Raw genomic sequence first — 15,558 nt, 5'->3', positions numbered from 1 at the left:
TTTAAAAATGACTTGGGCATGACCTCTACTTATTTTAATTTTATGCTATCCTCTAGAAGCTCTACCTTATTTTTGGCGTTTCACATTTACCTTTATTTCCATGTTCAAATATGATAAAACTAATGTCAGAATTGAAAAGGAGAGATCATTTTAGGGCAAAAGGATGTATTTGTGTGGTAGCAGCCTCAAAGATGGTCCCAGTGGCCCCCACCTCCTGGCATTCGTGCCCTTGTGTAATCTGCTCCCCTTGAGCGGGGGCTGGATGGAGTGACTCACTTTTAATGAGCAAAGCCCTGCAGAAGTGATGGGATGTCACTTTTGAGATGAGCATATGAGAAGACCGTGGCTTTCATCTTGGGCACTTGCTCCCTCCCTCTCTCTTAGGTTGCTGGCCCTGGGGGAAGCCAGCTGCAGTTACTGAGGCAACCCTATGAAGAGGCCCACGTGACCAAGCCTGACAACAACCTCACAAGTGATCCTGGAAACAGACCCTCTGCCAGTGGAGCCTTCAGATGAGAGTGCAGCCCTGACTGACAGCTTGGCTGCAACCCCATGAGAAACCCTGAGCCAGAGGCACCCAGCTAAGTTGCTCCTGGATCCCTGAACCACAGTAATGACAAGACAACACATATTTGTTGCTTTAAGCCGCTAAGTGTTGGGATAATTTGTTATGCAGCAATAAATAATTAATACAACTTGTACTTGACTTTGGGGATGGGACTGACACTTCTGGATAGCCATTTCTCAAAAAAGTGACTCAGCGAGAGGGTTAAGAGGAGGCCCTAAGATTTAAGAATAGAAATAGAGAGAGCTTACCCTTCTCTCCTTCCACTGTTCCATAAGCAGCCCCTGCATGAGGCAGAGCCCAGGGGCCCAGGCTGTCACTGCCAGGCCTTCCTCTGCCACAGCAGTCAGGTTGCTGGGCCTCCCCTGGACACAGGCTGGAGAGGTGCTGGGCAGTGAGGTGGCTCCCAGGAAGGGGAAAAATCAGAGGTTGATCCCAGAAGCCTGAGAATGCCTGCCAGGACAAGGCATCTGAGTGGAGGATTTGTGCTTTTGTAAGTGGGGGCCCCTGTAAGTTTGAGAGGACCATGAGAGGCATCCACACCAGAGAGGTTGCTAACCTTGCTCTAAGCTTTCCACACATTAATAAAGAAAACTTTCAGACCCATCCTGGCTATGGCTAAGGCTGAACCCTGAGCTAAGGGCCTGGGTATGGAGTAGAGCAAGAGCTGAGGAAGGTGTGGCCTCAACCAGGCCTCCTAAGAGGACTAAGAACCCCATACACCCCACTACAGTGAAGCTTTCATCCCCTGGAATTTGCAGATGTGATGGTTAACTTTATGTGCCAACTTGGCTAGATTATGGTGACCAGTTGTTTAGTCAAACACTAGTCTAGGAGTTGCTGTAAATGTATTTTTAAGATGTGATTAACATGTACAATCAGTTGACTTTTTTTTTTTTTCTTATCTTCTGGCCACGCCACGTGGCATGTGGGATCTTAGTTCCCTGACCAGGGATTGAACCCACGGCCCCTGCATTGGAAGCGCGAAGTCTTAACCGCTGGCCCGCCAGGGAAGTCCCACAATCAGCTGACTTTAAGTAAAGGAAATTACCCTCCATAATGTGGGTGGTTCTCATGCAATCAGTTGAAGGCCTTAAAAGCAAAGACTGAGGTTTCCCAAAGAAGAAGGAATTTGGTCTCCAGACTGCAACACAGTAGTTCTGCCTGAGTTTCTAGGTTTTGGACTCAAAAAGCTGCAACATCTATTCTTACCTGCATCTCACTTATCCTACAGATTTGGGACTTGCCAGCACCCATAATCGTATGAGCCAATTTCTTACCATAAACACCCCCCCCCTCTCTCTACCTCCATGAGATGATAGAGAAAATATATACAGCTGTCCCTAGGTATCCACAGGGGATTAATTCCGGGACTGGTCTCGGATACCAAAATCTGCAGATGCTCAAGTCCCATAGTCAGCTCTTCCTATTTGCAGTTTCCCTTCCACGGATTCAACCAACTGTGGACCGTGTAGTACTGTATTATTTATTGAAAAAAACCCGAGCATAAGTGGACCGTGCAGTTCAAACCCATGTTGTTCAAGGGTCAACTGTATATTGGTCTCTGCACCTGGTTCCTGGCACAGAGCTCCTGAAACCTTGTCATTTCTTAAGTGATAAGCGCACTAGAAGCATCTCTTGTTCTAACATTGGTCTTTGACCCCATCCCTGACACGGGGCTCCTAAAACCCTTGTAAATTCCTAAGCAATAAAAACACAAGGAGCATCTTTTGTTCTAATGAGGTGGCTGTCAGTGGGCTCCTGGATGGCTCCTGGATGGGGGCTGGTCACCAGGAAGACCAAGCCGCGATTAGACGCTTCGAGTTTTCCCCCCACCACCCCCAACACACATATACACACTTCTCTAGAGAGGGGAGAGGGGCTAGAAATGGAGTTAATAATTGATCATGTGTGATGAAGCTGCTATAAAAATCCCCAAAGAATGGGGTTTGGAAAGCTTCCAGGTGGGTGAGCATAGCCACACACCAGGAGAGTGATGCACCCCAACTCCACGGGGACAGAAGCCCCTGCTCTTGGGACCTTTGCAGACCTTGCCCTAGGTATCTCTTCATCGGTCTTTATCATAATCCTTTAATAAGCTAATAAACATAAATAAGTGTTTCCCTGAGTTCTGTGAGCTCCTCTAGCAAATTAATGGAATCTGAGGGGGGGTGGGGTGGGTCGTGGGAATGGGGTGGGTCGTGGGAACCCCGGATGCACAACCTCGGTCAGAAGCATAGGTGACAACCTGGACTTGTGATTGGCAGCTGAAGTGGGTGGGGGCAGCTTTATGGGATGGAGCCCTTAACCTGTGGGATCTGATGCTCTCTCCAGGTAGTGTCAGAATTGAGTTACACTGTAGGACACTCAGCTGGTGCCACAGAATTGCTTGATGTGGGGAAAAATCTGGTGACCAGCAGTGTCAAGTGAAGTGTTCCGTGTGAAAGTAAGGAGAAAGGCATGGAGGAGAACCGTAGGTTTTTACAGTTTCTTCTCCCTCTCCCTCTCCCTCTCCCTCTCCCTCTCTAGGCAGGGCATCAGACGAGTTAAAGAACACCAGGAAAGCTGGAGAGGGTCACAAACTGGAGGCAAACTTGCCATCAGCCTGCTCTCTCTGACCCACCTCTAGTCCCACCCACAATGTGCCCTGACTTCTGTGCTCATATTCCTGTAGGTAAATCCATGGTGAGGCTTCCACAGGAACCTCTGTCTGAGGCCCAGGTTCTCAGGATTCTCATTTAAAAAGCAATACTAGCTACTCCATGTACTTGATCTTGCTCGGTGCTTCAGGAATCTGTTGACTACACTATGGAATACCCAAGGGTGACAGAGCTTTCCATGTCCCAGGCCCACAAGAGGCTCCAGGGCCACTAGCTCATCACTCACCACCAGCCAGCCAGTCCTCAAGAAAAGGACAACCCCAAAAATGTTGATCATGCAGGACGTGAACACACCATCCCAGGTCCCGAACAGCACTGGTTCCCATATGAACAGCTGGATCTTCCACCAGGGCTGGGGCTGGGCCAGGGCCTCCTGAAAACAGGGCACACAGGAGTCAGCTCAGCAGCAGTGGGGAGGGCTGGCGCGGGGAGGGGAACGGAGGTGGGTGCTGGGAGAACTCAGCTTTAAAGCTCTCCTGTTGGGCCATGCCCTGCAGGCCTGTGCGCATAGCAACTCCTGTGCTGTGCGCAGCGCAGACAAGCTGTTCAGCAAACTCGGTTCCCTTTCCTTCTCGCCACTCGGGAGACTGCATTTCCCAGTCTCTTTACAGGCGGTGTGGCCACGTGACTGAGTTCTGGCCACTGGGATGTGGGTGAGCGCGGGATGCTGGGCTCCAGCTCTGACGTCGGTCAGGAGCTTTGGGTGACGCCATCCTCCCTTTCAGTCTCTCCCTTCCTGGTGGGAAGAGCAGCTTCCAGTGGTTACTAATCTTTGGGGAACCTTCTTTTACTTACCTTTTTCTCCTCTGGCCCTTCTAACACTTCTGTAATGAGTTCTATGTATTAAATTCCCTCTGTTTAAAAAATCTAGAGCAGTTTCTGTGTTCCTGACTGAACACTGGCTGGTATGGTGATCCCTAAGTGCCCTTCCATCCCATACCCCAGGATCCCAAGGCATCATTTGGCAGTTGTCTAGAATCACAGGCTAACAAGTGGTGAAACAGATGCTTTCCTCATTTTTCCAATTCAAAAATAACAAAGGCACTTACAGTACACTCATACAGAAACTCTTTACTAAAAAGACTAAACCTTATGGAAATACTAAAACGATCTTAAACAAAATCAGTAGCCAGTCATACGATGAACTGCTCCTGCATAGGTTTAGTAATTAATCTAAATTCAGACATCACTGGAGTCTTCCAATGGCCTCAAACTACTGCAGCAGTGATGAAATGATTCTCACCTCGGGGTGGGGAAGGGAGGCACCCAGCTAAGACCCACTGTGTGCACTAAGCCTAACTGGTGCGTGTATGTGATCTATAACCTCAGGGAGACGGCAGAAAAGTCAAGGGACAGGGGAAATCTAAGGTCCAGAGTCAGGGGCAGGGGCCCTGAACAGCTGAGAACAATGGGTGCGCTCATGATCTAGGACCAAGGCCAGAGGCCAACTATGCTCAGTCAAAACAAAAGGAGAGGATCCCAGCTTCCCGCCTTGTATCGTACACCTACAGATGAAAAAAGGGCCTCAAGAAATCATCAGGGCCATCAATGAAGCCACGCAGGACAGATGGGCGGGGGGACTCCTGACACCAGCTGGAACACCTTTCATCTCTGTATATTTCTGTGCATTTGTCTTTTGCAAACCACTAATGAGGAATCTCCTGAAAGTCAATAAACATGAGAACAGTGATCGTGGCTCAGAGCGAAGACCCTGCCAACCTATGCTTATCTTTGAACGAATGGTACCAAGGGACTCTGTGGTAAGTAAGATTGTTTTCCAGGATCCTAATCTCAAAACTCAGGACCTGGCCCAACTTCCCGTCTCTGCTTGTGTTCGCTTCCTACCATGGCTTGTTACAGGCCTACTATTTATTAGAAACAGTCATAACAATAGCAACTATCAGCAACAAAGAGTAATAATTTAGGGAGTGCTTTCAGCTTCCACATCAATTCCCCCCTTTGGTGCTCAGGTCACCCCGGGAGCGAGGCAGGGAGAGGGCCCCTGTCTACAGCCAGCCGAGGAAAGCGAGCCCTGGAGAAGAGACACAACCAGCCTAGGTCCACAGTTGGGGTTTGAATTCCCCAACCCAGACTGTAAAACCTGCACCACAGGTCACAGGCCCTTTTCTCTCCTAAATTTCAATGTTTCAGGTGCAATTTCTAACATCCTGGATTTCGCTTAATTGTGAGTACCTCCGCTTTACCCTTAAAATTCCTGTTGTGATTTTAGAAACTGTATTCCTCTGTCATCACAGCCTTCATATTTCCCCTGTAAAACCTGTTTTGTTTTTTTGTTTATTTACCTAATGGGGGTATGAAAAGCCTTTCACTCCCTGGATCTCACTGGACTAAATCAGCCTTAAATGTGCTTCACAGATGAATGAGGCCGGAACTTTAGGAGACTCTTTACCCTGAGAATAAAGGTGTAAATGAAGGTATACATGGTTTGAAGGTATACATGTAGTCAAATGGGTTTGGTGCCCAAGTCATGACAGTTTATTTCAGGACATTTAGAGGAGTGCACATACCTTTTCTTACCAAGTGACACAAGAACACAACTAAGTCTTCCCAAAGCCTGCTCATCTGATACTGGCAAGACGCACCTAAGTTTGACCCAAGGTTGGGGCCCTGATGTTTTGAGAGAGAGAGAGACATAAGCCAGTGAGAGAAAAGGAAGAAGAAACAAAAGCACCAAAAAGGGGAGCTAGGATGAGATGGAGAACCCTAGAATAAAATGCCAAATAGGTACTCGGGAGACCCCAAGGGACAATTTCCAGCCCCCCCCGCAGACACGCTGCCGCCAACATCAATACAGGACGCCAGCCCAGGGCCCATGCTTGTCACCTCTCCCTGGCCCATCGCACCCTCCAGCCTCCCCACTTACAGGACGTCCTCAGCCTTCCGCACTGCCCCAGGGTTGGCCTTGTGGAGAGTACCGGCCTGACAGGCAGCTCAAACCAGCTCCCTTGCATGGTAACTACCATCGGGCTGGCCCAATTCTGACACCAGTGCCAGTGGGGGGCGGTTTCTCCTACACCGAGCAATCCTCTGACACCAGTGGGTGTCCCATAGTTCAAGACAACTCCGACACTGCCAGCCCAGAGACGGTGCCATCCTACAGTCAAGGGTTCAGTCCTACCAGACTGCCCCTCAGATGCCAATTTCAAGTCCATGTTGTCACTATGCTTCTGACCCACGGGCTACTGATCAGAGGTTCCCACCACCCCCGTCTTGGGTTCAGTTAATTTGCTAGAGCGGCTCACAGAACTCAGACAAACATTTTACTTACTAGATTACCAGCTTATTATGAAAGGATATGACTCAGAAGCCACCAGATGAGGGGGGCGTTTAGGGAAAGGTTTGAGGTCTATGCCCTCTCCCAGCGCAGCACTCTCCCATCATCTCCATGTGGTCACCAACCCAGAAGCTCTCCAAACCCTCTTTTTTGGGTTTTTCTGGAGGCTTCATCACAGAGGCATGACTGATTAACTCACTGGTCATTGCTGACTGATTTAACCTCCAGCTCCTTTCCCCTACCCTGAAAGTTCCAACCCTCCAATCACATGGCTGGTTCCTCTGTAACCAGCCTCCATTCTAGGTGATTCTAAAAGTCACCTCGCTAATATAAACCCAGTGGTGGCTGAAGGCATTTGTTATGAATATCAAGACACCTTATCACTCTTATCACTTAGGAAATTCCAAGGGTTTTAGGAGCTCTGTGCCAAATATCTATTTATTATAAATCACAGTATCACAACTGGCGACTCCCCAATCCTACTGTCTGTCTGTCCTGCCAGCTCTCTCCGATTCCCTTCAGCTCTTGCTCAGATAGGCTGCGGGCAGAGCCGTGTCTGCAGCATAAGCAGACATCCAATAGGAGGACAGAATATCAGCTTCTCCCCCCCACTCAGGGACCGCATGCCAAAGCCCCTCCTTTATGGGAGGGTAAGGAAGCTCATCACGTCTCAAATATGCCCTCCCACAAAGGCCGTGGCTCACAGACTCTCCCTTTGTGCCTCTCCCTAGTCATTTCTGTTGCCCAGGGAGAGGGCGGTGGAATAGCTGGGGTGACAGGGGGTGATAGTTGGGCCAGTTCTGGGCTATCTTGTGCTTGGTACCAACTGTTGATAGAACCTCATTGTCTTCAGATTTGGGCCCCAGTCATCAATTCCAAAATAACAAGAGTCTCATTCAACACTCTATGACACAGACATGACAGGTTGCGGGGAAAGGCAGGTGGCAGTAGGATGTGTGCTGTGCCCAGGATGGAGGCTACTGGGAAGCAGGGGTGGACACTAAGAAAGAAGAGACAGAAAAGTGAGGGGCAAAGCAATCCCTCAGAAAGGGGACCACAAACATCCTCAAGGGGCAGGTTCCTCTCTTTCCTGAGGACCCTCAGGTTGTCAGGGACAACTTGGCAGGTTCCAGGGCACAGAGACTTGGAGTCTGGCCGCGGGTGATCGCACCTGTGTGCTGCTCGTTGCTAGGGCTTTCCTTCCCAACCTCCCAGAACAAGGAGCCAGGCCCTCTAAGCCCAGGGCTGCACCCCACACTGGAGACACCACGGCCACCTCGTGGGTGTTTTAGTTCAGAGGTAGAAGTCCTTCTCCTATGAGAATCCTCACACTTGAGCAGGGCATCTAGAAAGACAGGAAAATCACACCTGAAACGTGTCCAGAGTGGGAAACACGTGACTCCCTGCATCCAGCAAGTGGAGCTGAGTAAGACAGAGCAAAGCTCTGCTACAGCCAATGATGCGAGCTCCCACCCAGGAGCCTCTTGTCTCAAACAGCCACCGCCCTGCCACAGGCCACCCTCCAGGCCTTACTGAACACATCCGAAATGTGAGAAGACACCTATTCTCTCTCCTGGCAGCTGGAGGAAAGGAGACTGGTAAGAAACTCTGCTTCTGCCCACTTGGGTCAGGAGCAGATCAGAGCAAGACACAGCCTGCCCCTTCCTCCCAAAGACTGGCTCTACCTGGAGCACGCACACGTGCGCCAGCAGCTTGCTTTCTGAAAGCTAATTATTTAAGTATTACACATCAGAGAATATCCCAAGCTGCTGCTGATCTGTGACGCGCTGAGCAGAGTGGGTGCCACATTCCTCTCCTCTGGCTCTGAACAGGCACCACAAGCTGCAGCTGGGCAGCGGGGCAGCAGGGCTCCATGGGCCAGCGGCCACCTGTGGTACCTGCATCCGATGCAAGTAGCTACATACCCGCCTCAAGGTGGGCTGTGCAGTTTAGATGAGGTGATAATCGTGAAAGTTTTTTTGGTAAGCATGAAGCACATCAGGCAGTTTTAAATGGAGGTGAGGATTTCTTCAGGAAAGTTGGGAGGAAAGGAAAGAAGAGAGGTCTTACTGACTGTGCATCTTCTGTCTGCCCTGGTACCTCGTCCTCATGTTTCAGGTGAATCCTTGCTCTACACCTCAGCCTGAAAGCTGCCTCTCTCCAACCCCTGCCCAGTCCCAGCGCTGGGGCAGCCGGCCCCTTCTGTATTATACTAGGAGTTCGAGAATGGGTGTCCAACAAGCGCTCTGCTACCCTGACTGAAGCTGGTAATGGGAGCTGCTCCGCAGGACCCACATGGAGTGGTCAAAGCCCGATTTCCCTGGATTCGAATCTGGGCAGCACGCTTGGTCAGCACCGATTTAGGCACTCCTAGAAATGTGAGATCTTCGTGGCTGTGCGGATCTCTTCTGCACAGAACAGGTTCAAAAGCCAGTGTCTCCGTAACAGTAGTTCCCGGTGCTTTGATCTGTGGCTCTTCCATCTTGTGCATTCTGATCCCGGTCCAAGGCCGGGAACCTCGCAAGGCACAAACTGGTCAAGCAACCACACAGGCCCAGGAGTGGCAAGACCCGCGGACGCTGTGACAGCGTTGATGTTGGTGGGGCCCCTGCCCGAGCTCTGCCTCTCAGAACTATACAGCAGCTCATTCCCCACAGAGCGGCCACCTCTGTGCTCAGAATGCAGAACCCAAAGACACAATGCTCTGGGCACCTGACAGCACCCCGCAGATCTAAATTCCCACAGCAGCGATGCCATGGCCACCTAAACAAGAGCTTCCCCTTCCCTTCCCAGCCTCCTTGGCAAAAGGACAGAGCCCTCCTGCGAGACTCAGGCTGCCACTAGACAGTCTACCTCAGTTTAACATCAGGAGGAGAAACACGGACCCTAATGCCCTCCCCCAGTAACAGGCAAACCAGCTAAAAATCAACTGCAAAAGGTGTATTTTTCTAGGTGCTTCAATGGATCAGACAATACTATACCCATTTAAGAATTCTTATGTACTAAGTACTTTTGACGTTTGGAATCACATCAATGTTTTATATACTCAAAATTAAACAAAATCAAATCAAATCGACAGGATGAGAGAGAAAAATTAAAACAGAATGCAAAGAGAAACAAATTAACCTAACTATAATTCTAATGAATAATATAACCACACCGAAGGTGGAAAAAACTGAGCAGAGTTAACTTTTGAACATAGTACTTTAACTATGTGCTCTCAGTCTAAAGACAAATAACTAACTACAAACTAATACAAATTCTAGACAGAAAGTTTGCTTTTTGCAGGGGTAGGAGTTACCACTCCTGAATCTACTTTCCATGAATTGTAGGACTGAGCAAATAAGTAAATATACCGACTGGGAGTCAAGTTTCTTACTGTTGGAGAAGGCAGTTAAAACTAAGAAAAGAGGAAAGAAGGATGAACCCTGGCGTGATAAATTAGAATTAGAGGTATCAGTTTGAATTTATAGTTTTTAATATATAAAGATATAAATATATATAGACATATCTATACATATCTATATATATGTGTGTATATATATATATATATATATATATATATATATATATATATGTATGTATATATATATATCTGTCTACTTAAAGGGTCTGTAAGTCAAGACACCCCAGTAGCAATGAACATACCTAGCACCCAGATCTTGGTCTCTAAATACCATTTCTCACTTTAAGGAGCCAGAGCTCTTTGGAGAAATAGCTGATTCAGGGCTGGGGCAGAAAAAGTACAAAATGAGCCTACAATATTTTGTGCCAGAAAGTAAGGAAGGGCTCCTAAAAATGATGAGGATGTGTCATAAGAACATAGAAGCCAGCTTGAAGGCTGGCCAAATCTGGAACAATTTGAGCATCAAAATCAATAATAATAGCAATAGAATACACATGGAAAAAATAAGAATCTGAGTCCATTCAGATATAACCAAATGAATAAATTAAAGTAAGAGGAAGGAGGGAAAATTCTTCTTTATAGAAGACCAAGTAATATATGTAGAAGAAATGAGGATGTTAGAAAATCACCATTCTGCAACCATCACAGTAATAACTGAGTCTGCCAAGACTCATCAATGTATGCTAAAGCTAATGGGTAGAAAATTGATGAGGAACTGGATATTTCCATAGTCTCAAAGTACCCCCAACAAATTATTTATTAGTTACAAAGGGAAAATTAGTAACCTAATTTTAGAGTGGATTAACCTAGTGGGCACCACCTTAAATAAGTAACCAAAGTTAACATTACCAATAATGGGACAAGTGGAAACCCTGTACCTCCCTCCTGATATGACGCCTGGAAAAGAACACAATATCATTCTATGGGTTCCTGCCAAAAATGCAAAACTTGAATCTAATCATGAGAGTTCATGTCCCAAACTGAGAAATATTCTACAAAAAAAACCAGCCTGTGTTTTGCAAAAAAAGTCAAGATCACGAAAGACAAAGAAAGGCTAAGGAACCATTCCAGATTAAATGAGACTAGAGAGGCGTGATGACTAAATGCACTGCGTGATGCTGGACTGGCTCCCGGTCCGGGAGAAAAAGCTACAGGATATTAGTGAGATAACTGGCCAAAGTGGACTGTGAAACTGTGGATTAGATAATAGGATTTATCAATGTTAAATGTCTTGATCTTTTTTTAATATTCCATAGTCCAGCCATCCAGGCATGGACTACGGTTATTTTATTTTATTTTATTTTATTTTATTTGACCACACCAAGCGGCTTGTGGGATCTTAGTTCCCCGACAAAGGGTCAAACCCAGGCTCTTGACCATGAAAGTGTGGAGTCCTACCCACTGGACCAGGGAATTCCCTAAGTGTCTTGATCTTGATAAATATCATGTGGTTAGGTAAAAGAAAAGTCCTATTCTCAGGAAATAGACAATGAAGTATTTATGGATAAGGGGACATGATGTCTACAAATTAGTTCCAAATGGTTCAGGAAAAATATATATATAATCAAATATAATAGGTATTAAAATATATATTATATGTATGGAATAGAAATATATGTATATATATAGAGAGAGCACACAAATAATAAAGCAAAAGGACAAAATGTTAATAACTGGTAAATCTGAGTCAAGAGTATACGGCGGTTGTTTGTACTGCTGCGACTTTCTATAAGTGTGAAATGTTATCAAAATTTCAATAGTTTAAAAATAAATAAATAGTAAAAGCAATTTTTATTTTTTAAAAGAAGCCCAGACATATTTAAAGAACAGCTTGTTCACTCTTGTACCTCTAGTGCCTAACATGGAACAGGTACTTACTAAATGTGTTAGTTAAATGAACGAATGAATGAATACAATGTGCTTTAGAGAGTGACATTAGACACCTCTTTTAAGGAAGCAGAATATGCACTTTTCTACCTTCCAAATTACCATGACAATGACAGAAAAGATGTGTTGTTCATTTTTAAAGTATGAAACTATAGTTATAACTAGAAAGGGAAAAAACCAAGTGCTACTAGCAGATCAGATATTTGGAGAGATTCCTGCAGATGGGCTTGGAGGGGCAAAAAAAAAGCAAGTGATAGAGCAGCCCAGGGCAGCCAAGAGAAGAGCTGTCTTCCAAGGCACTTGAGAATTTCCAAGTTCAGAGCCAGCGAATGCTAGGAGAAGACATAGACCACAGCAATCATTGGGCATAACATTATCTTGGAGGCTTTATCGTGTAGATGGAAGTAACATATATAGCATAAAAGACTGGAGGGCAGGGTTGGTAAACGCGCCTATGTGATTGTCAAGTTCCTACATTTTACGTTGAAGTGGTACAATATTAACTCTAAACAAACTGAAAATTTTTAAATGTATATTTAATCTCTAGAGCAGCCATCCTCAAACTTTTTGATCTCTAGACCCCTTTACATTCTTAAAAATTACTGAGGATCCCAAAGAGCTTTTGTTTATGCGTGCTACAATTATCAGTATTCACCATATTAGAAACTTAAAGGGAGATATTTTCAAATACTTATTAATCATTTAAACATAATAATAATAAACCCATTATCTGTTAAAATAAGTAACATGTTTGCATGAAAAATAACTACTCTCCCAAACAAAAACATTCAGTGAAAAGAGATGCCTTGTTATACATTTTGCAAATCATTTTAATGTCTGGCTTGATAGAATACAGCTGGATTCCCATATCTACTTCTGCATCCAATCTGTTGTAAAATGTTGTTTTTTAAATACATGAAAACAATTTGGCCTTCCGTACTTCTATAGTTAGAAAAGGAAAGAGTAATTTACTACCACTATTCCATATATGAAAAAAATTCCTGTCACCCAAAAGATAAGAGAATTACACTCAAAAAAAGGTGACATGGGATATAAGAAACAGCAGTAGCTGCATATGAACCAGAAGAATTAAAGGGAACTTGAAAAAAATTAAGACTCTATAGCTCAGAAGCAGCAAAGCCTTAACAACCTATGCTTGTGTTTTCTTCTCCATGAGTCTAATAACATCACTTGGTTATTCAGTTAAACACACACATATACATCTTACTATTGTAAATTTATAGTACTATTTATAGGTGTAAAATTTTTATAACCAACTATAACAAACATGGAAATACTCACAATTACAGAAAAATATATAAATTTTATAAACCTTTACAATGTAAAAATAATAATGCAACTAACAAAAAATTCGAAATGAAATGAGAGAAATGGAAGGAAGAGTAAATGTGCCAATGTCCTCTTTTTTCATATCAGGAAGCAATAAGTAAACTGATAATAAACTGATAACTTAGTCTAGAAATTGAGGTACAAATAAATTATTTAAAGTTATAATGATAACCACTAGGGAAAATGAAAACCAGAAACCAGAAACCATTAGTGACTGTCTCTGGGGAATGGTGGTGAAGGAAGAGAGGAAGAAGGCTTTTAATTTTATATAATTCTCTCGTTTAAAAAAAATTTTTTACTGCAGGCATGTAGTACTTCTATGATAAAAATAGTAACATCTTTATTTGAAGAAAAATTTACCACTTTATTAGAACTATTTGAAAAATAAAATGCTGACCTCAAGTTAGTAATTTATTTATAACTCAACTTCATTTTATGCAGTGAATGGATTCACCAAAAGATGCCTGTGATTTGAATCACATTTTAAATGTACTGGAAATATAGTCTACTTAAAAATAGTGAAGTCTTTGGTAAAATTAATGTCTGTCCCTAACATTTATGTATCTTTTTTTAAAAATTAGAATTTGCCTTCGCTTTGTGTTGTTGTTTTTTGGTTTTGGGGTTTGTTTATTTGTTGGGTTTTTTTTTTTTTTACTGATAATTGCCTAAAATAAAAAGGGAAATCTACTCAAAATGAGTCACAGCTTTCTGTTTTAAGTTCTATGAACACTGGGGTTCACTTTAGAGCAAATTTATCACCTGGATCAGACATAACTATTTTTGGCTAAATGAGGGTCGCTAGGCTGCCATGGCTTCAAATTCATCAGTGAGCACCTAAATCCTGTAACTGCTGACAGAGACTGTGGATGTGATTTACAAGGTATCTGCAGATTGGGAAAAGAACATCACAGAATTTTTTACACAGATCAGTGGTTTTTACTTCACTATCTTTTTCTCTTTCATTATGCCTATTCATGTAAAGAAGAAAACACTCACACATCAAAACAAAAACAAAAGAAATGTACCCTTCTCCTGAGAAGTGGTAATGACAACAATATCCTACTAGACAGGCATTCAAGCCAGAATAGGTACTACCTCTGGAGACTGCTCATGCCAAGCTATTCTGAAGCACACCACTGTCACTACAACCACCACAGTTTTTTGATGAAGTTGTTAAACTCAGAAGGAAAGAAAACAAATTTTAAGAATCAGATTACATTACTACTTGATAATGATTAATGAGCAAAAAGAGATATTGAATTACACTCAATAAGGTAGGTATATTTCTTTAAATCTTACTACACTTATTTGATATTGTTCTATGAATACACATCTATCTAGTATTTAAACTGTTATCCTGAAGAGATATATTTTGGTCAGAGAAAGAATAAAATGAATGGAAAAATAAGCTAAAGTTCAGTTATCCACCCCTATATGAAGCCAGGTTGTTCAACCAGGCCAGACCAGAGTCTAAGCACCACCTAGTGGCTTCTTACTCAAATTACAAGAAAAGTACTTCAGAGTCATTAACACAGCATCTAGGATTCTCCTTGCAACCCCAAACTATTAAATAATGGCAAGGACTGCATTTTCTCTATAGCTGACCATGGATGAAATATACCCTAAGGCAGTAAGAAATTTTTAAGTCATCTAGTCCATTCATTCATAGCTAGGCAGAATGTATTAATCACGTTTTTTCCTTTCTATATCTTATGACATTATGACTCTTAAAAATCCTGCAGGGGGCTTCCCTGGTGGTGCAGTGGTTGAGAATCTGCCTGCTAATGCAGGGGACACGGGTTCGAGCCCTGGTCTGGGAAGATCCCACATGCCGCGGAGCAACTAGGCCCGTGAGCTGCAACTACTGAGCCTGTGCGTCTGGAGCCTGTGCTCTGCAACAAGAGAGGCCGCGATAGTGAGAGGCCCACGCACCGCGATGAAGAGTGGCCCCCGCTTGCCACAACTAGAGAAAGCCCTCGTATAGAAACGAAGACCCAACACAGCCAAAAAATTAATTAATTAATTAATTAAAGGTATCCTTTAAAAAAAAAAAAAATCTTGCAGGACTTCCCTGGTGGCGCAGTGGTTAGGAATCCGCCAGCCAATGCAGGGGACACAGTTTCAAGTCCTGGTCCGGGAAGATCCCACATGCCGTGGAGCAACTAAGCCTGTGTGCCACAACTACTGAGCCTGCGTTCTAGAGCCTGCGAGCCACAACTACTGAGCCCGCATGCCACAACTACTGAAGCCCGAGCACCTAGAGCCCATGTTCCACAGCAAGAGAAGCCACCACAATGAGAAGCCTGTGCACCTCAACGAAGAGTAGTCCCTGCTCGCCGCAACTAGAGAAAGCCTGCACGCAGCAATGAAGACCCAACACAGCCAAAAATAAATA

At 44.4% G+C, this 15,558-nt stretch overlaps 1 protein-coding gene across 3 annotated transcripts in view; it reads right to left on the bottom strand.

Moving 5' to 3' along the window:
- The window catches only part of SLC12A8 (solute carrier family 12 member 8), a 132,457-nt gene that overhangs the window by 108,633 nt on the left and 8,266 nt on the right, over positions 1-15,558 (bottom strand). The window contains exon 1 of one of the 3 annotated variants that reach the window (XM_068546580.1): positions 3,452-3,560. The exons of 1 other annotated variant lie outside the window; for it this stretch is intronic. In XM_068546580.1, coding sequence (XP_068402681.1) covers positions 3,452-3,502 — 51 coding nt within the window. In that variant the 5' untranslated portion in view covers positions 3,503-3,560. Of the gene's footprint in view, positions 1-3,451; positions 3,561-15,558 lie in introns of those variants that run through there. One more of the 3 variants, XM_068546582.1, reaches the window with a different exon arrangement.

The sequence above is a fragment of the Eschrichtius robustus genome, chromosome 6, assembly GCF_028021215.1.
Source record: "Eschrichtius robustus isolate mEscRob2 chromosome 6, mEscRob2.pri, whole genome shotgun sequence".
Classification (NCBI taxonomy): domain Eukaryota; kingdom Metazoa; phylum Chordata; class Mammalia; order Artiodactyla; family Eschrichtiidae; genus Eschrichtius; species Eschrichtius robustus.
Note: the sequence above shows the minus strand (reverse complement) of the source record. Positions and strands in the feature narration are given on the sequence as shown.